The 25,386-nt window shown below is 44.1% G+C and overlaps 1 protein-coding gene across 1 annotated transcript in view; it reads left to right on the top strand.

Annotated features, from left to right (window-relative positions):
* LOC111319142 (uncharacterized) overlaps positions 1-25,386 on the top strand; it is a 131,900-nt gene that overhangs the window by 5,817 nt on the left and 100,697 nt on the right. The window contains exons 2-5 of the mRNA XM_088753036.1: positions 3,109-3,498; positions 3,850-3,939; positions 4,157-4,543; positions 5,019-23,618. Coding sequence (XP_088609162.1) covers positions 3,109-3,498; positions 3,850-3,939; positions 4,157-4,543; positions 5,019-23,618 — 19,467 coding nt within the window. The remainder of the gene's footprint in view (positions 1-3,108; positions 3,499-3,849; positions 3,940-4,156; positions 4,544-5,018; positions 23,619-25,386) is intronic.

Consider the following 25,386-nt stretch of genomic DNA (forward strand, 5'->3'; position numbering starts at 1 on the left):
ATTTTCATCCGCTGTACCTTTACTAAGAATAGGGATTTAAATGCAAATTTCGCCCGCTTTTTATGTATCCTAGTTTTTCATTGCTCATATCTGGGGCCATCAAGGTTCAGGGCTCTTGTTAATTCTGATTTGGTAAAGTTCGAGACGGTGACTAAACATTTTTATTGTTCACCACCTGATTTCAGTCGTCATTCCTATATTTTTGTAATGTGTCTTCAAAAACGATGATACACAGACTTACGCCGCTCATTCCATTAACTCTGAATTACTCCAGCTAATTTTCGAAGGTGGCCGTCGTCTGTGAGAACAAATCCCAGGCTTTAGAAGAAATAGAAGACTTCGGGACCGAAATAATAAGCACTGAAAACGATGTTTTGTTTTGTTTTGTTTACACAGTATAATTGTTACTGTTGTCACGAATCTTGACCTGCTTCCGCTGAGAAAAATGACTACTAGAATTTTCATTTCCGTTTGGATTAGGGAGAGCGGGAGAAGGAGTTTTAAGGAGCGGAGGGTTTTACCACAGCCTAAGATCTTGATAATATCTCGAAAGTCAAAAGATGTACCTTCACTTCACGTTAACTTGAGCTCTTTGGCTCACTTGAGAGGCGTCTAAGCTAGATTAGGATTACAACGTTGAGCAGAAACTTAGTCATTAGAATGATAAAGGGATACAGCTGAGCTAAAAAACATCTTGCAATGAACTTGCATCCCGCACCAAACCCTCACTGACTAGTTTAAGACCAGCTTAAGCTTTCAGGAGCTCAGTAATGAATGTCTTTGACACATGCTCATATTTTAGAACTCGGCTGAGAATTCCTTTTGGTCTCGCATAGAAACCATCGCAGTTCACAACTTCTAACAAAACTAAATAGAAGCTTTGTCTGCTTTTTCTTTTGCTCAGATAACCTCGGACTTGTTAGGAACTATTTCTGCGAGGATCGTACACAAATACGTTTCTATAACCGCAATTCAGTTATATGAAATTCATATATTCGTTGCGTTTCATTTATCATCTTACGGGTTTATGTCGGACTAATTTGATGACCTGCTCCTAGTTGGCTTGTTGGCTCAATTGGGGAAGCGCTGCACTTGTATTGTAGAGGTCAGTGGTTCGAATCCCGTACAGGCCTGATTTTCATTATTTCTTAAATAGTGCTCTTTTCTGCGAGGATCGTGCACAAATACGTTTACTCTCTAGGTTAAGTAACATTTTTACGTGTTACAATGAGTATATGAAAGTTCATATATTTAGAGCTGCGGTATTAAGGACGTATGATGCACGATCCTCGCAGTAGAGAGCGCTATTTATGCAATAGCGAAAATCAGACCTGAAAAAAATCAGGCCTGTACGGGATTCGAACCACTGACCTCTGCGATACTAGTGCAGCGCTCTACCAATTGAGCTAACAAGCCAACTGGGAGCAGGCCGTTAAGATGATCCGTAATAAACCCTCTCTACTGCGAGGATCGTGCATCATACGTATTTAATACCGCAGTTCTAAATATATGAACTTTCATATATTCATTGTATCTGATTTATCATCACGGGTTTATTACGAATCAACTTAACGGCCTGCTCCCAGTTTGTTACGGGTTTCGCCGCCTTTTTTGTCAGTGGGCCCTGGGACCCACTCGGTCAGTTTTATTTCCCAGGCCCGTTCGGTTCACAGCTCGTGTGTTGCGTTTTAGTTTCGGTAGGTCTCACCTTAATTTATAACCTCAGTTTCTCAGTTTATCATTCATCGTAGCCACATCCATGTAAGTTTTCATCGTTCCGTTAATTTATCGTTTTTGCCTTTGTCGTATTTTCTGTTTTCTGTTTTCGTTTCATCGTTTTCTGTATTTTATTTACATGTAGTTTCACCATTCGACACTGAAGGAAAATAAACCATCGATTTGTCTACTCTTCGTGTCTCGGTTGAACACTACGCTAAGAACGCGACACAGTTGGCTTGTTAGCTCAATTGGTAGAGCGCTGCACTAGTATCGCAGAGGTCAGTGGTTCGAATCCCGTACAGGCCTGATTTTTTTCAGGTCTGATTTTCGCTATTGCATAAATAGCGCTCTCTACTGCGAGGATCGTGCATCTTACGTATTTTTACGTGTTCCGGCGATCTTTATATTTGGTGCAGCTGCCTCCCTGACTGATGTGAAAAATATTCGTTAGTATTAATATTTGTCTTAGACGTCTGCATTAAAAAAATCTACAGTTTTGTTTTGTGTTTAAGTCCACAGGATTTCTCACTTTTACAAATGCAATGGTAACAACTCACTGTGCTGATATAAAACACATTTTTAATCTCTTTATTTCTGGAACTCTTTCAAGTTCGTCTGCACCAAGAAATCAAAGAGTGAATAATAAAAGCTTCCTTTTTCAGCTTGCCCATCGTCTAGAGAATCCATTAATGCTTTTAGTGGTCACATTTCCAGCCCCAATTTTCCTAGAAACTTGTACCTGCAATATCATGGTTCCCTTTGGCAAGTTCATAAAACTGACCTTCTTAAACTTTACCCTTGTAATAAATGAAACCGAGAACTGTACTAGAGCGGCGCCATCAAGCGCCCGAGTTTTTATTACAAACGTTGCTTCACATCAAGGAGATCCAAATGACTTTCAGCTTTGTGGTCAAAAGCTTTCCGACCCTGTATACTCCGAGGGAAATTTCATTCAAGTGAAATTTGAATCCCGCACCGGTCCTGTAAACAAAGGGTTCAATGAAACATTTGAGGCGGTAGATGGAGATTCACATAAGTGCTTATTAACTTTCACGGTATCAAGAAAGTATGGCAACGGCCTAGCCCTTGCATAAATGTAATGCGTGACAAACGGCCTTCATACTTCTAGGATGTTCAATACCCATAATGAGTGTGCAGCAAAGTTATTAGAAAGTAGGTATTAGCTTTAATATGAGTTTAAACTGAGGGTCTGTCATCGCCCAAATGAAGGTTATTCGTACCTTCTGACATTGTTGCAGGCTAAATAAACTCAAATTCATAGCAATTAACAACTTCTATTTCCAAAAGTGAAATTAATCCAAACCTTATCTTCCAATGCCACAATAATTGCGTCATCAATTGTTTATTCTATTTTCACCTGTTTGACAGCATTTTCCAGTGCCACACTGAGTTCAAGTAGCAGCACCTCCACTGTCTCACGAAAGTCAAGTGGCGACAGCTCTATTGTCGCACTGAGTTCAAGTAACAGCATTTCCATTGTTCAACTGAGTTCAAGTAGCAGCACCTCTAAAGTCCCACCAAGTTCACATACCAGCAGCTCTATTGTCGCACTGAGTTCAAATAGAAGCAGCTCCACTGTCCTACAAACGTTTAGCAGGAGCAGCTATATTTTCACGCTCAGCTTAAGTAGCAGCAGCTCTATTGTTACACTGAGTTCAAGTAGAAGCAGCTCCATTGTCGCACTGCCCTCACTTAGCAGTAGCTCCAGGGCCTCACCAAGTTCAAGTAGCAGGAGCCCTCCTGTTGCCATGAGTTCAGGTAGCAGCAGCTCCATTTTTGCACTTCTTAAGAGGCGTACAAAATGAATTAGGTCTACAGTGTCGAGTCGTCTTCATCAAAGTCGAGTAGAAATATAGTCATTCGAATGAAAGAAAAAGTTCCTTGTTTTTTCTTGCATCCATATGGAACTAAGACCAGTTTAAGTGCTTTAAAAGCACAGAAAAAGAGATGTTTTTCGATTGAAGCTCATAGTTCAAAACTCGGCTTAGAATTCCTTTTGGTCTCACCTGGAAACCATCGCAGTTCACAAGTTCTAACAATACCAAATGGGAGCTTGTTTTCCTCTTTTGCTCAGATTACCTCGATCTTGATAATGTTTGGGATAAACTGTTTCTATAGGCCTTAAGTTAAGTAACGTTTTCATATGTCCGTTCTTTGTGTTTGTTGCAGCTGCCTCCCCGATTCAAGTGAAAAATGATCGTAAGTATTAAACTTTCGTCTTAGATGTCTGCATTTAGAAAAATCTACAGTTTTGTTTTGTGTTTAAGTCTACAGGACCTCTCATTTCTACTATGGTAATAGTAAAAATTTACTGTGCCAGTATGAGGCACATTTTAATCTCTTTATTTCTGGAACTCTTTCAAGTTCGTCTGCACCAAGAAATCAAAGAGTGATTAATAAATTCTTCCTTTTTCAGCTTGCACATCTCCTGGAGGATCCATTAATGCTTCTAGTGGTCACATTTCCAGCCCCAATTTTCCCAAAAACTATACCGCAAACAAGACTTGTATCTGGAATATCACGGTACCCATTGGCAAGATCATAAAACTGATCTTCTTGAACTTTACCCTTGTAACAAATGAAACCGAGAATTGTACTGGAGCGGCGCCATCAAGCGCCCGAGTTTTTATTACAAACGTTGCTTCACATCAAGGAGATCCAAATAACTTTCAGCTTTGTGGTCAAAAGCTTTCCGACCCTGTATACTCCGAGGGAAATTTCATTCAAGTGAAATTTGAATCCCGCACCGGTCCTGTAAACAAAGGGTTCAATGCAACATTTGAGGCGATAGATGGAAATTCACGTAAGTACTTTTTAACTTTAATGGTATCAAGGAGGTATGGCAACGGCCTAACCCGTGCATACATGTAAAGTGTGACCAACGGCCCTCATACTTCTAGGATGTTCAATTTCCATAATGGGTGTGCAGCAAAGTTTTTAGAAAGTAGATTATTAACTTAAATATGAATTTCAAATGAAGGGCTGTCATCTTCCAACTGGAGGTTATTCGTACCTTCTGACATTGTTAAAGGGTAAATAAACTCAAATGCATGACAACTAACAACTTCTATTCCCAAAATTGAAATGAATCCAAACCTCATCTTCCATGCAAAGGGAGGTTATTCGTACCTTCTGACATTGTTAAAGGGTAAATAAACTCAAATTCATGACAACTAACAACTTCTATTCCCAAAATTGAAATGAATCTAAACCTCATCAATAATTGCCTTATCAATAATTGCCTTATCAACTCTTTCTTATTGTCATCCGCTTGACAGCATTTTCCATTGTCTCACTGAGTTCAAATAACCGCAGCCCCAGTGTCTCCGAGAGTGCAATAAAAAGCGGCTCCATCGTTTCACCAAGTTCAAGTAGCATAAGCTTCAGTGTTTCACAGAGTTTACATGTCAGCGTCTCACTGAGTTCAAGTAGCAGCAGCTCTAGTGTCTCACCAAGTTTGAACAGCAGTAGCTCCAGTTTATCATTAACTTCACCAAGCAGCACCTTTATTATCTCACGGACTACAAGAAGCAACAGTTCAACTTTCCCACTAAGTTTAAGTGGGAACAGCTCAATTGTCTCACAGAGCTCCGCTAGCAGCAGTCCCAATGTTTCACCAGGTTCAGGTAGCAGTAGCTCCACTTTTTCACAAAGTTCAAGCAGCAGCAGCAGCACCTCCATTAACGTACTGAGTATAAGTAGCAGCAGCTCCAATGTCAAACTTAGTTCAAGTAGCAGCAGCTCCACTGTCTCACCAAGTTCATACAGTAGCAGCTCCATTATTGCTCTGAAATCGAGAAGCAGCAGTTCCATTGTCACAAAAGGTTCAAGTAGCATCGGCTTTATTGTCCCACTCATTTCAAGTAACAGAACCAATGCCATTGTCTCACAGAGTTCAAATAGCACCAGCTCCATTGTCACACTAGTTTCAAGTAGTACCAGCTTCAGTGTCTTACTAATTGCAAGTAGGCGCGTCACCATTGTCTCACAGAGTTCAAGTGGAAGCAGATCCACCGTCCCTCAGATTTCAGAAAGTGGTAGTGCCAATGTCTCACTGACTTCAAGTAGTAGCAGTTCTACTGTTTCACAAAGTCCAGGTAGCAGAAGCTCCAGTATCACGCTCATTTCAAGTAGCAGTAGCTTCATTGCTATTGTCTTACAGAGATCAAGTAGCAGTAGCTTGATTGTCTCAACGAGTTCAGTAAGCAGCAGTTCCATTGTTTTGCTGGGTTCGAGTAGCAGCAGCTCCATTGTTGCACTAAGTTTGAGCAGCAGCAGCGCCATTGTCGCAAAGAGTTCAAGCAGCAGCAGATCTAGTGTTTCATCGAGTTCAAGTAGCAACAGCACTCCCCTTACCCTGATTTCAAGTAGCAGCAGCTCCATTGTTACACTGAGCTCAAGAAGCACCAGCTCCTCTGTCTCACTAACGTCAAGTAGCAACAACTCTACTGTTGCACTGACTGCAAGTAGCAGCAGTTCCATTGTTGCACCGAGTTCAAGTAGCAGCAGCTCTCCTGTTGCACTTAGTTCAAGTAGCAGCAGTTCCATTGCCGCGCCGAGTTCAATTAGCAGCAGCTCTAGTGTCTCACTAGGTTCAAGTAAAAGCAGCCCCTCTGTTGCCTTGAGTTCGATTGGTAGCAGCTCCACTGTCTCACGTAGAAGCAGCTCTAATTTCGCACTGACCTCAATTAGCGGCAGCTCTAATGTCTCACCAAGCTCAGTTACCGGCAGTTCGCCTGTTGTACCAGGTTCAAGAAGCAGCAGCTCCATTGTTGCACTAAGTTCGAGTAGAAGCAGCTCTGTTGTCGCACTGAGTTCAAGTAGCAGCAGCTCTACTGTCTCACCAAGTACAGCTACCGGCAGTTCTCCTGTTGCGCTAAGTTCAAGAAGCAGCAGCTCCATTGTTACACAGAGTCTAAGTAACGACAGTTTTATTGTCTTACAGAGTTCAAGTAGCAGTAGCTTTATTTTCTTAACAAGTTCAAGTGGCAGCAGCTCCATTCTTACACTGAGCTCGACTAGCAGCAGCTCCGTTATCGCACTCAATTTAAGTAGCAGCAGCTTCATTTTCGCACTGGGTTCAAGTGGCAGCAGCTCAAATATCGCACTGAGTTCCAACAGCAGCCGTTCCTCTGTCACACTGAGTGAAATTACCAGCACCTACAGTGTCTCACCAACGTCTACTAGCAACAACATTCCTGTTGTCCTGGTTTCAAGTAGCAGCAACTCCATTGTTGCACTGAGTTCAAGTAGCAGTAGCTCTAGTGTCTTACTAGGCTCAAGTAGCGCCAGTTCTCCTATTGCACTGAGTTCAAGTAGCATCAGCTCCATTGTCGCAACGAGTTCAATCAGCAGCAGCTCTAGTGTCTCATCGAATTCAAGTAGCAGTAGCCCTCTCGTTGCCCTGATTTCAGGTAGCAGCATTTCCATTGTTGCACTGAGTAGCAGCACCTCCGCCATATCATTCATGTCAAGTAGCAGCATATCTATTGTTGTACTGAGTTCAAGTAGCAGAAGCTCCATTGTTGCACCAACCCCAAGTAGCAGCAGCTCCATTGTTGAACTGGTTTCTGGTAGCAGTAGCTTCACTGCCTCACTAACGTCTAGTAACAGCACTTCTAATGTCCCACTGACTTCCTGTAGCAGTTGCTCCATTGTTCCACCAAGCTTAAGCAGCAGCAGCTCTAGTGTCCTACCAAGTTCACGTAGCAGCAGCTCTCCTGTTTCACTAGTTCCAAATAGCAGCAGCTCCACTGTCTCACTAGCGTCAAGTAGCAGCAGCAGTAGCTCTATTGTCGCACTAAATTCAAGCAGCAGCAGCTCTATTGTTGCACCGAGTTCAAGTAGCAAGAGCTTTCGTTTCATAACAAGTTTAGGCAGCGGTAGCTTCATTGTTGCACCGAGTTCAAATACTAAAAGCTTTAGTGTCATACCAAGTTTAGGTAGCAGCAGCTCTCCTATTGCACTGAGTTCAAGTAGCAACACTTTCATTGGTGCACCGAGTTCAAGTAGCAGCAGCTCTACTTTCTCACTAACCTCAAGTAGCAGAAACTCTAATGTCGCACTGGGTTCAAGTGGCAGCAGCTACATTGTTGCACCAAGTTCAAATGACGGCAGCTTTAGTGTTTCATCAACTTTAAATAGCAGCAGCTCTCCTGTTGCACTAAATCCAAGTAGCAGCAGTTCCATTCTTGCAGTGGGTTTGAGTAGCAGCAGCTCCTCGGTCTCACTGACGTCAAGTAGCAGCAGCTCTATAGACGCAACAAGTTTCATTAGCAACAGCTCTAATGTTTCACAAAGTTCAGGTAGAAGCAGCCCTGCTATTGTTCTGATTCCAAGTATCAGCAGCTCCATTGTTAAATTGAGCTCAAGTAGCAGGAGGTCCGCTGTCTCACTAACGTTACGTAGCAGCAGCGCTATTGTCATGCTGAGTTCAAATAGTAGCAGCTCCATTATTGCACCTATTTCAAGTAGCAGCAGCTCTAATGTGTTACCAAGTTCAAGCAACGGCAGCTCTCCTGTTGCACTGAAATCAAGTGGCAGCAGCTCCACTGTCTCACTAACTTTAGGTAGGAGTAGCACTATTTTCCCACTGAGTTCAAGTGACAGCAGCTCCATTGTTGCACCGAGTTCAACTAGCAACAGCTTTAGTGCCTTACCAAGTTCAAGTAACAGCAGCTCTCCTATTGCAGTGATTTTAAGAAGCAGCACCTTCATTGTTGCCCCGATTTCAAGTAGCAGCAGCTCCACTATCTCATTAACGTCAGATAGCAGCAGCTCAAGAGGTACACTCTCTTCAAGTAGGAGCAGCTCAATTGTTGCAACGAGCTCAAGCGACAGCAGATCCAATTTCTTATCAGTTCTAAATAGCAGCAGCCTTCCTGTTCTCCTGATTCCGCGTAGCAGCTCCAATGTTGCACTAAGTTTGAGTAGCCGCAGCTCCTCTGTCTCACTAACGTCAAGTAGCAGCAGCCTTACTCTCTCACTAATATCAAGCAGCAGCAGCTCCATAGTTCCTGTGAGCTCGAGTGGCAGCAGCTCCATTGCTGCTTCAAGATCAAGTAGTAGGAGCTCTAGTGTCATGTCATCATCAAGTAGCAGCGGCCCTCCTATTCTCCTGATTCCAAGTACCAGTAGCTCCATTGTTAAATTGAGCCTAAATAGCATTAGCTCCACTGTCTTACTAACGTCAAGTAGCAGTAACTCTATCGACACAACGAGTTCAATTAGCAGCAGCTCCATTCCTGCACCGAGCCTAAATAGCAGCAGCTCTAGTGTCTTACCAAGTTCAAGTAGCAGCAGATCCATTGTTTCACTTAGTTCAAGTAGCAGCAGCTCTACAATCTCACTAACGTCAAAGAGCAGCAGCTCTATTGCCACACTAATCTCAAGTGGCAGGAGCTTTCCTGTTGCACTGGGTTCAATTATCAGCACTTCCATCGTCGCATCGAGCTCAATAAGCAGCAGCTCCGATGCCTCTCAAGGCTCACGCAGCAGCAGCCCTCTTGTTGCCCTGATTTCAAATACAACCAGTTCCATTGCTTCACTGAGTTCAAGTACCAGCGCTAGCAGCCTTACTGTCTCACTAATATTAAGTAGCAGCAGCTCTATAGTAACAATAAGTACCAGAAGCTCCATAGTTGCACTGAGTTCAAGTAGTAGCAGCTCTAAAGTCTCACTTACGTCAAGTGGCAGCAGCTCCATCGTCGCACTAAGTTCAAGTGGCAGTAGCTCCACTGTAGCACCAAGCTCAAGTAGCAGCAGCCCTAGTGTCTTACAAAGTTCAAGTAGCAGCAGGTCCACTGTCTCACTATCGTTAAGTAACATCAAATCTTCCGTTGCACTAAGTTTGACTAGCAGCAGCTCCACTGTCTCACTAACGTTAAGTTGCAGTAGCTCTAGAGTCGAACTGAGTTCAAGTACCAGCAGCTCTATCATTGCACTGAGTTCAAGTAGCAGCAGCTCTAGTGTCATATCAAGTTCAAGTAGTAGTAATTCCCCTGTTATACTGAGTTCACGTAACAGCAGTTTTATTGTTCCACTTAGTTCAAGTAGCAGCAGTTCCATTGCCGCGCCGAGTTCAATTAGCAGCAGCTCTAGTGTCTCACTAGGTTCAAGTAAAAGCAGCCCCTCTGTTGCCTTGAGTTCGATTGGCAGCAGCTCCACTCTCTCACGTAGCAGCAGCTCTAATTTCGAACTGACTTCAATTAGCGGCAGCTCTAATGTCTCACCAAGCTCAGTTACCGGCAGTTCGCCTGTTGCACCAGGTTCAAGAAGCAGCAGCTCCATTGTTGCACTAAGTTCGAGTAGAAGCAGCTCTGTTGTCGCACTGAGTTCAAGTAGCAGCACCTCTACTGTCTCACCAAGTACAGCTAGCGGCAGTTCTCCTGTTGCGCTAAGTTCAAGAAGCAGCAGCTCCATTGTTACACAGAGTCTCAGTAACGAAAGTTTTATTTTCTTACAGAGTTCAAGTAGCAGTAGCTTTAAATTCTTAACAAGTTCAAGCGGCAGCAGCTCCATTCTTAAACTGAGCTCGACTGGCAGCAGCTCCGTTATCGCACTCAATTTAAGTAGCAGCAGCTTCTTTTTCGCACTGGGTTCAAGTGGCAGCAGCTCAAAGATCGCACTGAGTTCCAACAGCAGCCGTTCCTCTGTCACACTGAGTGAAATTACCAGCACCTACAGTGTCTCACCAACGTCTACTAGCAACAACATTACTGTTGTCCTGATTTCAAGTAGCAGCAACTCCATTGTTGCGCTGAGTTCAAGTAGCAGCAGCTCTAGTGTCTTACTAGGCTCAAGTAGCCCCAGTTCTCCTATTGCACTGAGTTCAAGTAGCATCAGCTCCACCGTCGCAACGAGTTCAATCAGCAGCAGCTCTAGTGTCTCATCGAATTCAAGTAGCAGTAGCCCTCTCGTTGCCCTGATTTCAGGTAGCAGCATTTCCATTGTTGCACTGAGTAGCAGCACCTCCGCCATATCATTCATGTCAAGTAGCAGCATATCTATTGTTGTACTGAGTTCAAGTAGCAGAAGCTCCATTGTTGCACCAACCCCAAGTAGCAGCAGCTCCATCGTTGAACTGATTTCTGGTAGCAGTAGCTTCACTGCCTCACTAACGTCTAGTAACAGCACTTCTAATGTCCCACTGACTTCCTGTAGCAGTTGCTCCATTGTTCCACCAAGCTTAAGCAGCAGCAGCTCTAGTGTCCTACCAAGTTCACGTAGCAGCAGCTCTCCTGTTTCACTAGTTCCAAATAGCAGCAGCTCCACTGTCTCACTAACGTCAAGTAGCAGCAGCAGTAGCTCAATTGTCGCACTAAATTTAAGCAGCAGCAGCTCTATTGTTGCACCGAGTTCAAGTAGCAAGAGCTTTCGTTTCATAACAAGTTTAGGCAGCAGTAGCTTCATTGTTGCACCGAGTTCAAATACTAAAAGCTTTAGTGTCATACCAAGTTTAAGTAGCAGCAGCTCTCCTATTGCACTGAGTTCAAGTAGCAACACTTTCATTGGTGCTACGAGTTCAAGTAGCAGCAGCTCTACTTTCTCACTAACCTCAAGTAGCAGAAACTCTAATGTCGCACTGGGTTCAAATGGCAGCAGCTCCATTGTTGCACCAAGTTCAAATGGCGGCCGCTTTAGTGATTCATCAAGTTTAAATAGCAGCAGCCCTCCTGTTGCACTAGATCCAAGTAGCAGCAGTTCCATTCTTGCAGTGGGTTTGAGTAGCAGCAGCTCCTCGGTCTCCCTGACGTCAAGTAGCAGCAGCTCTATAGTCGCAACAGGTTTCATTAGCAACAGTTCTAATGTTTCACTAAGTTCAGGTAGAAGCAGCCCTCCTAGTTTTCTGATTCCAAGTATCAGAAGCTCCATTGTTAATGTGTTACCAAGTTCAAGCAACGGCAGCTCTCCTGTTGCACTGAAATCAAGTGGCAGCAGCTCCACTGTCTCACTAACTTTAAGTAGGAGTAGCTCTATTTTCCCACTGAGTTCAAGTGGCAGCAGCTCCATTGTCGTACCGAGTTCAACTAGCAACAGCTTTAGTGCCTTACCAAGTTCAAGTAACAGCAGCTCTCCTATTGCAGTGATTTTAAGAAGCAGCACCTTCATTGTTGCCCCGATTTCAAGTAGCAGCAGCTCCACTATCTCATTAACGTCAGATAGCAGCAGCTCAATAGGCACACTCTCTTCAAGTAGGAGCAGCTCAATTGTTGCAACGAGCTCAAGCGACAGCAGATCCAATTTCTTATCAGTTTTAAGTAGCAGCAGCCTTCCTGTTCTCCTGATTCCGCGTAGCAGCTCCAATGTTGCACTAAGTTTGAGTAGCCGCAGCTCCTCTGTCTCACTAACGTCAAGTAGCAGCTGCCTTACTCTCTCACTAATATCAAGCAGCAGCAGCTCCATAGTTCCTGTGAGCTCGAGTGGCAGCAGCTCCATTGCTGCTTCAAGATCAAGTAGTAGGAGCTCTAGTGTCATGTCATCATCAAGTAGCAGCGGCCCTCCTATTCTCCTGATTCCAAGTACCAGTAGCTCCATTGTTAAATTGAGCCTAAATAGCATTAGCTCCACTGTCTTACTAACGTCAAGTAGCAGTAACTCTATCGACACAACGAGTTCAATTAGCAGCAGCTCCATTCCTGCACCGAGCCTAAATAGCAGCAGCTCTAGTGTCTTACCAAGTTCAAGTAGCAGCAGATCCATTGTTTCACTTAGTTCAAGTAGCAGCAGCTCTACAATCTCACTAACGTCAAAGAGCAGCGGCTCTATTGCCACACTAATCTCAAGTGGCAGGAGCTTTCCTGTTGCACTGGGTTCAATTATCAGCACTTCCATCGTCGCATCGAGCTCAATAAGCAGCAGCTCCGATGCCTCTCAAGGCTCACGCAGCAGCAGCCCTCTTGTTGCCCTGATTTCAAATACAACCAGTTCCATTGCTTCACTGAGTCCAAGTACCAGCGCTAGCAGCCTTACTGTCTCACTAATATTAAGTAGCAGCAGCTCTATAGTAACAATAAGTACCAGAAGCTCCATAGTTGCACTGAGTTCAAGTAGCAGCAGCTCTAAAGTCTCACTTACGTCAAGTGGCAGCAGCTCCATCGTCGCACTAAGTTCAAGTGGCAGTAGCTCCACTGTAGCACCAAGCTCAAGTAGCAGCAGCTCTAGTGTCTTATCAAGTTCAAGTAGCAGCAGGTCCACTGTCTCACTATCGTTAAGTAACATCAAATCTTCCGTTGCACTAAGTTTGACTAGCAGCAGCTCCACTGTCTCACTAACGTTAAGTTGCAGTAGCTCTAGAGTCGAACTGAGTTCAAGTACCAGCAGCTCTATCATTGCACTGAGTTCAAGTAGCAGCAGCTCTAGTGTCATATCAAGTTCAAGTAGCAGTAATTCCCCTGTTATACTGAGTTCACGTAACAGCAGTTTTATTATTGCAACGAGTTCAAGTAACAGTAACTCTACTGTCTCGCTAACTACAAGTAGCAGCAGCTTTATTATCGCACTGAGTTCGAGTAGCAGGAGCTCCATTGTTCGACCAAGCATAAGTAACAATACCTTTAGTGTCTTGCCAACCTCAAGTAGCAGCTCTCCTGTTGCGCCAAGTTCAAGTGGCAGCGGCTTTAGTGTTTCATCAAGTGTAGATAGCAGTAGCCCTCTTGTTGCCCTCAATCCAAGTAGCAGCAGCTCCATTGTTACAATGGGTTCGAGTAGCAGTAGCTCCTCGGAATCACCAACATCAAGTACCAGCAGCTCTATTTTTGCACCAATTTCAATTAAAACGAGCTCCAGTGTCTCATTAAGCTCAGATAGCAGCAGCCCTCCTGTTATCCTGATTCCAAGTACTAGCAGCTCCATTCTTGAGTTAAGCTCAAGTAGCAGCAGTTCCACTGTTTCAATTACGTCAAGTAACAGCAGCTCTATTGTCACGTTTAGTTCAAGTAGCAGCATCTCCATTGTTACGCTGAGTTCAAGTAGCAGCAGCTCGACCGTCTCACTAAGATCAAGTAGTAACAGCTCTAGTATCATACCAAGCTCAAATAGCATCAGCTCTCCTGTTGTAATACGTTTAGATAGCAGCCAACTTTTTGCCCTGATTTCAAAAAGCACCACATTTATTGTTGCACTAAGTTCGAGTACCAGCAGCCTCACTCTCTCACTAACATCAATTGGCAGCAGCTCTATAGTCGCACCAACATCTCCTGTTGCACTAAGTTTAAGTAGCAGCAGCCTTACTGTCTCACTAACATCAAATGGCAGCAGCTCTATAGTCGCACTAACTTCCAGTAACAGCAGCTCCACTGTCCCCCCAACTTCAAGTAGGAGTAGCTCTATTTTCGCACCGACTTCAAGTAGGAGCAGCTCTAGTGACTTACTAAAATCAAGCATCAACAGCTCTCTTATTGCACCGAGTTCAAATGGCAGAGGCGTCACTGTCTCGCTAACGTTAAATAGAAGCAGCTCTATTGTCGCACTAATATCAAGCGGCAGCAGCTCTAGTGTCATACCAAGTTCAACCAGCAGCACCTCTCCCGTTGCACTCAGTTCAACTAGCAGCAGTTTCATTGTTGAACCGAGTTCAAGTAGCAGTGGCTCTAATGTCTCACTAACTTCAAGTAGTAGCAGCTCTAGTGTCTTAGCAAGTTCAAGTAGCAGCAGTTTAATTGTTGAAACGAGGTCAAATGGCAGCACCTTCACTTTATCATTAAGTACCTCTACTGTTGCACTGAATTTAAGAGGCAGCAGCTCCACTATCTCACTAATATCAAGCAACAGCAGCTCTAGTGTCATACCAAGTTCAAGTAGCGGCAGCTCTCACGTTGCACTGAGTTCAAGTAGCAGCAGTTTCATTGTTACACCGATTTCAAGTCGCAGCAGCTCTACTGTCTCACTAATATCAAGCAGCAGCAGCTCTAGTCCTACACCAAGTTCAAGTAGCAGCAGCTCTCCCATTGCACTAAGTTTAAGTAGCAGCAGTCCTACTGCTGCACCGAGTTCAAGTAGTAGCAGCTCTACTGTCTCACTAACTTCAAGTAGTAGCAGGTCTAGTGTCTTGGAAAGTTTAATTAGCGGCAGCTTTATTGTTGCATCGAGGTCAAGTGACAGCACCTTTAGTTTATCATTGAGCAGCTCTACGGTCGCACTGAGTTTAAGTAGCAGCCGCTTCAATGTCTCACTAATATCAAGCAGTAGCAGCTCTAGTGTCATACCAAGTTCAAGTAGCAGTAGCTCTCAGGTTGCACTAGGTTTAAGTAGTCGAGGTTTCACTGTTGCACCCAGTTCAAGTAGCAGCAGTTCTGATGTCTCACTAACTTCAAGTAGTAGCAGCTTTAGCGTCTTGGAGAGTTCAAGTAGCAGCAGCTTTATTTTTGTACCGATGTCAAGTGGCAGCACCTTTAGTTTATCATTGAGTAGCTCTACTATTGCACTGAGGTTAAGTAGCAGCAGGTCCACTGTCTTACTACTATCAAACAGTAGTAGCTCTAGTGTCTTACCAAGTTCAAGTAGCAGCAGCTCTCCCGTAGCACCGAGTTCAAGTGGCAGCAGTTTCATTGTTGCACCGAGGTCAAGTAGCAGCAGCTCTTCTGACTCACTACCTTCAAGTAGCAGCAGCTCTAGTGTCTTAACAAGCTCAAGTAGCAACCGCTTGTTTGTTGCACCGAAGTCAAGTAACAGCACCTTTAGATTATCATTGAGTACCTCTACCGTCACACTGAGTTTAAGTCGCAGCAGCTCCACTGTCTCACTAATATCAAGCAGCAGCCGCTCTAGTATCATACCAAGTTCAAGAAGCAGCATCTCTTCCGTTCCACTGAGTTCAAGTAGCAGCAGTTTCATTGTTGCACCGAGTTCAAGTAGCAGCAGCTTTACTGTCTCACCAACCTCAAGTAGCAGCAGCTCTCTTGTCTTACAAAGTTTAGGTAGCAGCGCCTCCAATTTTGCACCGAGGTCAAGTGGCAACAGCTTTAGTTTCTCCTTAAGTATCTCTATTGTTGCAATAGCTTCAAGTAGCTCCACTGTCCTACTAATATCAAACAGCAGCAGCTCTAAGGTTATACCAAGTTCAACTAGTAGCAGCTCTACTGTTGCACCGAGTTCAAGTAGCAGCAGCTTCATTGTTGCCCCGAGTTCAAGTAGCAGCAGCTCTACTCTCTTACCAAGTTCAAGTAGCAGTGGCTCCGTCTCTGCACCGAGTTCAAGTGGCAGCAACCTTAGTTCCTCATCAAGTAGCTCGATAATCGCACTGTGTTCAAGTAATAGCAGCTCCACTGTCTTACTAATATCAAGCAGGAGCAACTCTAGTGTCATACTAACCTCAAGTAGCAGTAGCTTTCCTGTTGCACTGATTCTAAGTAATAGCAGTTTCATTATTGCACCGAGTTCAAGTGGCAACAGCTCTACTGTCTCACTAACCTCAATTACTAGCAGCTCTAGTGTCTTAGCAATTTCGAGTAGCAGCGCCTTTATTATTGCACCGAGTTCAAGTGGCAGCACCTTTAGTTTCTCATTGAATAGCTCTACTGTCGCACTGAGTTTAAGTCACAGCAGCTCCACTGTCTCACTAACATCAAGCAGCACCAGCTCTAGTGTCATACCAAGTTCAAGCAGCAGCAGCTCTCCAGCTCCACAGAGTTCAAGTAGCAGCAGTTTCATTGTTGAACCGAGTTCAATTAGTAGCAGCTCTGGTGCCTTAGCAAGTGCAAGTAGCAGTGGCTTTATTGTTGCACAGAGGTCAAGTGGCAGCACTTTTAGTTTATCATTGACTAGATCTACTGTCGCACTCATTTTAAGTAGCAACAGCTTTACTGTCTCACTAATATCAAGCAGCAGTAGCTCTAGTATCATACCAGGTTTAATTAGCAGCAGCTCTCCCGTTGCACTGAGTTCAAGTAGCAGCAGTTTCATTATTGCACCGAGTTTAAGAGAAAGCAGCTCCACTGTCTCACCAATATCAAGCAGTAGCAGTTCTAGTGACATAACAAGTTCAAGTAGCAGCAGCTCTCCCGTTGGACTGAGTTCAAGTAGCAGCAGTTTCATTGTTGCACCGAGTTCAAGTGGCAGCAGCCCTGCTGTCTTACTAACCTCAAGTATTAGCAGCTCTAGTGTCTTGGCAAGTTCAAGTAGCAGCGACTTTTTTCTTGCACAGAGGTCAAGTGGCAAAATCTTTAGTTTATCATTGAGTAACTCTACTGTCGCACTGAGTTTAAGTCGCAGCAGCTCCACTGTCTCACTAATATCAAGCAGCAGCAGCTCTAGTATCATACCAAGTTCAAGTAACAGCAGCTCTCCCGTTGCACTGAGTTCAACTAGCAGCAGTTTCATTATTGCACCGACTTCAAGTAGCAGTAGCTCTACTGTCTCACTAACTTCAAGTAGTAGCAGCTCTAGTGTCTTAGAAAGTTCAAATAGCAGCGCCTTTATTGTTGCACCGAGGCCAAGTGGCAGCACATTTATTTTATCATTGAGTAGCTCTACCGTCCCACTCAGTTTAAGTCACAGCAGCTCCACTGTCTCACTAAAATTAAGCAGCAGCAGCTCTAGTGTCATACCAAGTTTAAGTAGCAGCAGCTCTACTTTCTCACTAACTTCAAGTAATACCAGCTCTAGTGTCTTAGAAAGTTCAAATAGCAGCGCCTTTATTGTTGCACCGAGGCCAAGTGGCAGCACATTTATTTTATCATTGAGTAGCTCTACCGTCTCACTCAGTTTAAGTCACAGCAGCTCCACTCTCTCACTAATATCAAGGAGCAGCAGCTCTAGTATCATACCAGGTTCAAGTACCAGCAGCTTTCCCGTTGCACTGAGTTCAAGTAGCAGCAGCTCCACTATCTCACCAATATCAAGCAGCAGCAGTTCTAGTGTCATAACAGGTTCAAGTAGCAGCAGCTCTCCCGTTGGACTGAGTTCAAGAAGCTACAGTTTCATTGTTGCACCGATTTCAAGTGGCAGCAGCTCTGCTGTCTTACTAACCTCAAGTAGTAGCAGCTCTAGCGTCTTAGCAAGTTCCAGTAACAGCGAGTTTCTTTTTGCACCGAGGTCAAGTGGCAGCATCTTTAGTTTATCATTGAGTAGTTCTACTGTTGTACTGAGTTTAAGTCGCAGCAGCTCCACTGTCTCACTAATATCAAGCAGCAGCAGCTCTAGTATTATACCAGGTTCAAGTAGCAGCAGCTCTCCCGTTGCACTGAGTTCAAGTAGCAGCAGTTTGATTGTTGCACCGACTTCAAGTAGCAGCAGCTCTCTTGTCTCACTAACTTCAAGTAGTAGCAGCTCTAGTGTCTTAGAAAGTTCAAGTAGCAGCGGCTTTATTGTTGGACCGAGCTCAAGTGGCAGTACATTTAGTTTATCATTGAGTAGCTCTACTCTCGCACTGAGTTTAAGTCACAACAGCTCCACTGTCTCACTAATATCAAGCATCAGCAACTCTAGTATCATACCACGTTCAAGTAGCAGCAGCTCTCTCGTTGCACTCAGTTCAAGTAGCAGCAGTTTTACTGTTGCATCGAGTTCAAGTAGCAGCAGCTCTACTGTCTCATCAACCTCAAGTAGCAGCAACTCTAGTGTCTTACAAAGTTTAAGTAGCAGCGCCTCCATTTTTGGACTGAGGTCAAGTGGCAGCAGCTTTAGTTTTTCTTTAAGTAACTCTATTTTTGCATTAATTTCAAGTACGAGGAGCTCCACTGTCCTATTAATATCAAACAGCAGCAGCTCTAATTTCATACCAAGTTCAATTAGCAGCAGCTTTACTGTTGCACTAAGTTCAAGCAGCAGCAGCTTCATTGTTGCCCGGAGTTCAAGTAGCAGCAGCTCTACTGTCATACCAAGTTCAAGTAGCAGCGGCTCCATTTCTGCACCGAGTTCAAGTGGCAGCAGCCTTAGTTTCTCATCAAGTAGCTCTATAATCGCACTGAGTTCAAGTAGCAGCAGCTCCACTGTCTTACTAATATCAAGCAGCAGCAGCTCTAATGTCATACTAACTTCAAGTAGCAGCAGCTCTCCTTTTCCACTGAGTTTAAGTAATAGCAGCTTTAGTTTTTCTTCAAGTAGCTCTATTTTTGCATTAATTTCAAGTACCAAAAGCTCCACTGTCCTACTAATATCAAACAGCAGCAGCTCTAATTTCATACCAGGTTCAATTAGCAGCAGCTTTACTGTTGCACTGAGTTCAAGCAGCAGCAGCTTCATTGTTGCCCGAAGTTCAAGTAGCAGCAGCTCTAATGTCTTACCAAGTTCAAGTAGCAGCGGCTCCATTTCTGCACCGAGTTCAAGTAGCAGCAGCCTTAGTTTCTCATCAAGTAGCTCTATAATCGCGCTGAGTTCAAGTAGCAGCAGCTCCACTGTCTTAGTAATATCAAGCAGCAGCAGCTCTAGTGTCATACTAACCTCAACTAGCAGCAGCTCTCCTCTTCCATTGAGTTTTAGTAATAGCAGTTTCATTATTTCACCAAGTTCAAGTGGCAACAGCTCTATTGTCTCACTAATTTCAAATAGTAGCACCTCTAGTGTCTTAGCAATTTTAATTAGCAGCGGCTATATTATTGCTCCGAGTTCAAGTGGGAGCCGCTTTAGTTTATCATTGAGTAGCTCTACTGTCGCACTGACTTTAAGTCCCAGCAGCTCCACTGTCTCACTAGTATCAAGCAGCAGCAGCTCTAGTGTCATACCAAGTTCAAGTAACAGCAGCTCTCCCGTTGCACTAGGCTCAAGTAGCAGCAGCTCTACTTTCTCACTAACCTCAAGTAGTAGCAGCTCTAGTGTCTTTGAAATTTCAAGGAGCAGCGGCTTTGTTGTTCCACCGAGGTCAAGTGGCAGCACATTTAGTTTATCACTGAGTAGCTCTAGTGTCGTACAGAGTTTAAGTCGCAGCAGCTCCACTGTCTCACTAATATCAAGCAGCAGCAGCCTTAGCGTCATATCAAGTTCAAGTAGCAGCAGCTCCTCGGTTGGACTGAGTTCAAGTAGCAGCAGTTTTATTGTTGCACCGAATTCAAGTAGCAACAGCTCTACTCTCTCACTAACTTCAAGTAGTAGCAGCTCTATTGCCTTAGCAAGTTCAAGTAACAGCAGTTTTGTTGTTGCAACGAGGTCAAGTGACAGCACCCTTAGTTTATCGTCGAGTAGCTCTGTAGTCGTACTGAGTTTAAGTAGCAGCAGCTCCACTGTCTCACTAAAATCAAGCAGTAGCAGCTCTAGAGTCATACCAAGTTCAAGTAGCAGCAGCTCTCCCATTGCACTCAGTTCAAATAGCAGCAGATTCATCGTTGCACCGAGTTCAAGCAGCAGCAGCTCTACTATCTCACTAATATCAAGCAGCAACAGCCTTAGTGTCATACCAAGTTCAAGTAGCAGCAGCTCTCCCGATGCACTGAGATCAAGTGGTAGCAGTTTCATTGTTGCACCGAGTTCAAGTAGCGGCGGCTCTACTTTCTCACTAAGTTCAAGTAGAAGCAGCTCTATTGTCTTAACAAGTTCAAGTAGCAGCAGCTTTATTGTTGCAAGGAGGTCAAGTGGCAGCACCTTTAGTTTATCGTTGAGTAGTTCTATTGTCGCGCTGAGTTTAAGTAGCAGCAGCTCCACTGTCTCACTAATATCAAGCAGCAGCAGCTCTAGTGTCATACCACGTTCAAGTAGCAGCAGCTCTCCCGTTGCACTGAGTTCAAGTAGCAGCAGTTTCATTGTTGCACTGAGTTCAAGCAGCAGCTTCTCTACTATCTCACTAGTATCAAGCAGCAGCAGCCTTAGTGTCATACCAAGTTCAAGTAGTAACAGCTTTCCCGTTGCACTGAGATCAAGTGGCAGCAGTTTCATTGTTGCACCGAGTTCAAATAGCAGCAGTTCTACTGTCCCACTAACTTCAAGTAGTAGCAGCTCTATTGTCTCCGCAATTTCTAGCAGCAGCAGCTTTATTGTTGCAACAAAGTCAAGTGACAGTATCTTTAGTTTATCGTTGAGTAGCTCTATTGTCGCACTGAGTTTAAGTAGTAGCAGCTCCACTGTCTCACCAATATCAAGCAGCAGCAGCTCTAATGTTATACCAAGTTTAAGTAGCAGGAGCTCACCCATTACACTCAGTTCAAGGAGCAGCACTTTCATTTTTGCACCGAGTTCAAGTGGTAGCAACTTTAGCTTCTCGTCAAGTAGCCTTGTTGTTGCACGGAACTCAGGTAGCACCAGCTCAACTGTCTCACTAATGTCAAGGAGCAGCAGCTCCAGTGTCTTACCAAGTTCAAGTAGCAGCGGTTTTACTCTTGCACCGAGTTCAAGTGTCAGCAGCTTTAGTTTCTCCTCAAGTAGCTCCATTGTTTCACTGAGTTCAAATAGCAGTAGCTCCACTGTCTCACAAATATCAAGCAGCAGCAGCTCTAGTATCATAGCGAGTTCAAGTAGCAGCAACTCTACTCTTGCACTGAGCTTAAATAACAGCAGTTTCAGTTTAGTGCCGAGTACAAGTAGCAACAGCTCTACTGTTGCACAGAGCTCAAGTAGCAGCAGCTTCACTGTTGCACAGAGTTCAAGTAGCAGCAGCTCTACTGCCTTACTTACCTCAAGTAGCAGCAGCTCTAATGTCTTACCAAGTTCAAGTAGCAGCGGCTTTATTGTTGCATCGAGTTCAAGTGGCAGCAGCTTTAGTTTCTCATCAAGTAGCGCCATTGTTTCACCGAGTTCAAGTAGCAGTAGCTCTACTGTCTCACTAATATCAAGCAGCAGCAGCTCTAGTGTCATACCAAGTTCAAGTAGCAGCAGCTTTACTGCTGCACTGAGTTCAAGTAGCAGCAGCTTTACTGCTGCACTGAGTTCAAGTAGCAGCAGTTTCATTTTTGCATCGAGTTCAAGTAGCAGCAGCTCTACAGCTGCTCTGAGTTCAAGTAACAGCAGTTTCATTGCTGCACCGAGTTCAAGTAGCAGCAGCTCCGTTGTCTCAATAAACTCAAGTAGCAGCAGCTCTAGTGTTTTACCAAGTGTAAATAACAGCGGCTTCATTATTTCACCGAGTTCAAGTGGCAGCAGCCTTAGTTTCTCTTTAAGTAGTTTTATAGCAGCAAGCAGCAGCAGCTCTAGTGTCATAACAAGTCCAAGTAGCAGCAGCTCTCCCATTGCACTGAGTTCAAGTAGCAGCAGTTTTATCGTTACCCCGATTTCAAGTAGCAGCAGCTCCACTGTCTCACTAATATCAAGCAACAGCAGCTCCAGTGTCATGCCAAGTTCAAGTAGCGGCAGCTCCACTGTCTCACTAATATCAAGCAGCAGCTCCAGTGTCACGCCAAGTTCAAGTAGCAGCAGCTCGTCTGCTGTACCGATTTTAAGTAACAGCAGTTTTATTGTTGCATTAAGTATAAGTAGCAGCTACACTGTCTCACTAATGTCAAGTAGCAGCAGCTCTAGTGTCATACCAAGCTTAAGTAGAAGCAGCTCTCCCGTTGCACTGAGTTCAAGTAGCAGCAGTTTCATTGTTGCATCAAGCTCAAGTAGCAGCAGGTCTGCTCTCTCACTAACTTCAAGTAGCAGCAGGTCTAATGTCTTACCAATTTCAAGTAGCAGTAGCTCCATTTTTGCATCCAGTTCAATTGGCAGTAGCTTTAGTTTCTCATTAAGTAGCTCTATTCTCGCACTGAGTTCAAGTAGCAGCAGCTCTATTGTTGCACCGAGTTCAAGTAGCAGCAGCTCTAGTGTCATACTAAGTTCAAGTATCAGCAGCTCTCGTGTTGCACCGAGTTCAAGTAGCAGCAGCTCTATCGTCTCACCTATTTCAAGTAGCAGAAGCTCTATTGACGCGCTGAGTTCAGGTGTCAGCAGCTCTATACTTGCACCGAGTTCAAGTAACAGCAACCTTAATGTCTCATTCACTTTAAGTAGTAGCAGCCCTCCTGTTGTCCTAAATCCAAATAGCAGCAGCTCCATTGTTACACTGGGTTCGAGTAGCGGTAGCTCTTCCATCTCAGTAACGTCTAGTGGCAGCAGCTCAATTGTTGCACCAAGCTCAATTAGCACGAGCTCTAGTGTCTCGCTAAGTTCAAATAGCAGCAGCGCTCCTGTTTTCCTGATTCCAAGTACCAGCAGCTCCATTGTTGAATTGAGCTCAAGGAGCAGCAGGTCCACTGTCACACTAACGTCAAGTAGCAGCACCTCTATTGTCACGCTTATTTCAAGTACCAGCAGCTCCATTGTTGAATTGAATCCAAGTAGCAGCAGGTCCACTGTCTCACCAACGTCAAGTATTAGCAGCTCTATTGGTAAGCTGAGTTCAAGTAGCAGCAGCTTCATTTTTGACCCAAGCTCAGGTAGCAGCAGCTCTCGTGTCTTACCAAGTTCAAGTAGCAGCAGCTCCATTGTCTCAATAACGTCAAGTACCAGCAACTCTATTGTCATGCTGAGTTCAAGTAGCTACAGCACCATTGTTGCACCGAGTTCAAGCAGAAGCAGCTTTACTGTCCTACTAAGTTCCATTACCATTAGCTCTCCTGTTGCAGTAAGTTCAAATAGCAGTAGCTCTATTGTTGTTTTGAATTCAAGTAGCGGTAGTTTCATTATCTCACTAACTTTAAGTAGCAGCAGTTCTACTGTCGGACTGAGCTCAAGTAGCAGCAGCTCTGTTGTTCCACTGAGCTTGAGTACCAGCAGCTTCGTTGTCGCAATCAGTTCAAGTAGCAGCAACTATTTTGTAGCACTGCTTTCAAGTAGCAACAGCTTCAGTGTCTTACCAAGTTCAAGTAGTATCAGCTCCAGTGTGGTATTGAGTTCAAGTTCCATTGCTTCACTAAGCTCAAGTAAGAGGAGCTCTAGTGTCAGTGGAAGCCACTCCAGTGTCTTGCCGAGTTCAAGTAGCCGTTTGTCATCAAGTTCGGTGTACAGTATTGCTCCAACCTCAAGTAGCCAACTTATCCGTATGTATTACGCCATTTATAAATTTGTCTCCCTTAAGAACAACATAACATGTCCCTGTCAGGTAGTTCAGAGCCACTGACCATAAATATCGAGAATCCGCCGACAGTTGCAAAATTTCGTAACTCATTTTGTTTTTTCTAAAGGACCTTTTCACTAAACCTTCTTCAACAATTATATTAAAACGCTCTATCGCGTTTTTTTTTTCAGAAAAATCGAAAAGTTCAAAATACGCCTAGATAGCCGTTGCCCCCCCCCCCCCTCCGTAAAACAGTGGAAAATTAAGCAATTTTGGAAACTTCGCACGCTACAACGCGACGCAATCCCACTTGTGCTGGCAGATGATCCTTTTATCTCTCGGAAAATATACATTTCTTGTTATGTAGTTCCGTTTAAGTCTGAATAGTGACCCGTTGAGATAAAGTACCTCGCGTCTTTTGCGCAGAGGTAAAAGAAAGATCAACTTCAGTGGCCTATAAAGAGGTCTGCCATATCTAATTTCCAAATCATGATATACACCACCATAAGGTTTATCCTGTTATTTTAATTCCTCCAGTTCTTCATCTTGGCCCGCCATAAGCGGCGCATCCAGGTTTCAAAGAGTTTGGGCTACTTCGTCAAAAATGGAATGCGAACCGCTAAACAGCTGTCACGACCCATATAAAGGCTTTAAAACGGTCTTTAACGATATATTTATAAATCAAAATATATATCATCTAAGAACTTTATCTTTGCAGTCTAATTCCTCAAAGTTTTTTCTTGGCCCGCGATAGGCGGCGCGTCCAGCTTGCAAAGAGTTCGGGCTAAAATGACAAAAAATGCGATCCGTTGAACGGCTGTCACGCAAGAGGCTTTGCATTTGATATATTCCTGGCCAGGCGGTATGCGCCCTCTGATTGCGTTGCATCATGGTCGTAAAACAAAAGTTGAGTCATTTGCATCTTGACGCGTTGGAGTGAACTTCTTCAGTGGCAGCGAGATAGCGTGAAATATTCGTTGATTGTAATGGGGATTCCCTGTCTGTTGCTGTTCCTTCGAAAGTTAAAAAGTTTAACGGGCTGGCTCGACTCACGTTATTCCTCCGTGACAAATTCGTTCTCAGGAGGCAACTGACGTTACTAAGAAAGATTCGAAACTGCAATCTACCTAAGAAATTCGACACAAATGGCAATAGTTATGTTCACAGCCGATGGCAGGATGAGTAATTTCATAGTCAGAAATCATATTCACATACTCGAGTTAGTTAACAGGGAATTGGCCCTTGACATGCAAACGCAATTTAAAGTGACAGAGACCTTTTAACACACGAACTTTTTCCACCAAGCGTAAGTACGGGATTTTTCGTAGTTTTAGCCAGAACTCTTCTCAAGCTGGACGCGTCGTTTATGGCAGGCCAACAAAGAAAGGATGAAGCTTAAAGATGATGTGTATTTTGATATGATGTTATAGTTTGAAACCAGATCTTTTTAAAGGCCCTCAAATGAGTCGTAACAGCTGCTCAGCGGTTCCCATTGCATTTTTCACAAAATAACCCAAACTCTTTTAAAGCTGGACGCGCCGCTTATGCCGGGAAAAGATAGAGAATTGGAGGAATTCAAATACAAGGATAAGTGCTTAAGATGATGTATATTATGATTACTAAATATATATGGTAGGCCTCTACATAGGCCTCTGAAGTTGACCTTCATTTTACCTCTGCGAAAAAGACGCGAGGCACTTTAACGGGATGTTCTGCCGCGAAAAACATCACAGGAGTCATTTGTTGTTGAC

The sequence above is a fragment of the Stylophora pistillata genome, chromosome 3 (assembly GCF_964205215.1).
Source record: "Stylophora pistillata chromosome 3, jaStyPist1.2, whole genome shotgun sequence".
NCBI classification, from domain to species: Eukaryota; Metazoa; Cnidaria; class Anthozoa; order Scleractinia; family Pocilloporidae; genus Stylophora; species Stylophora pistillata.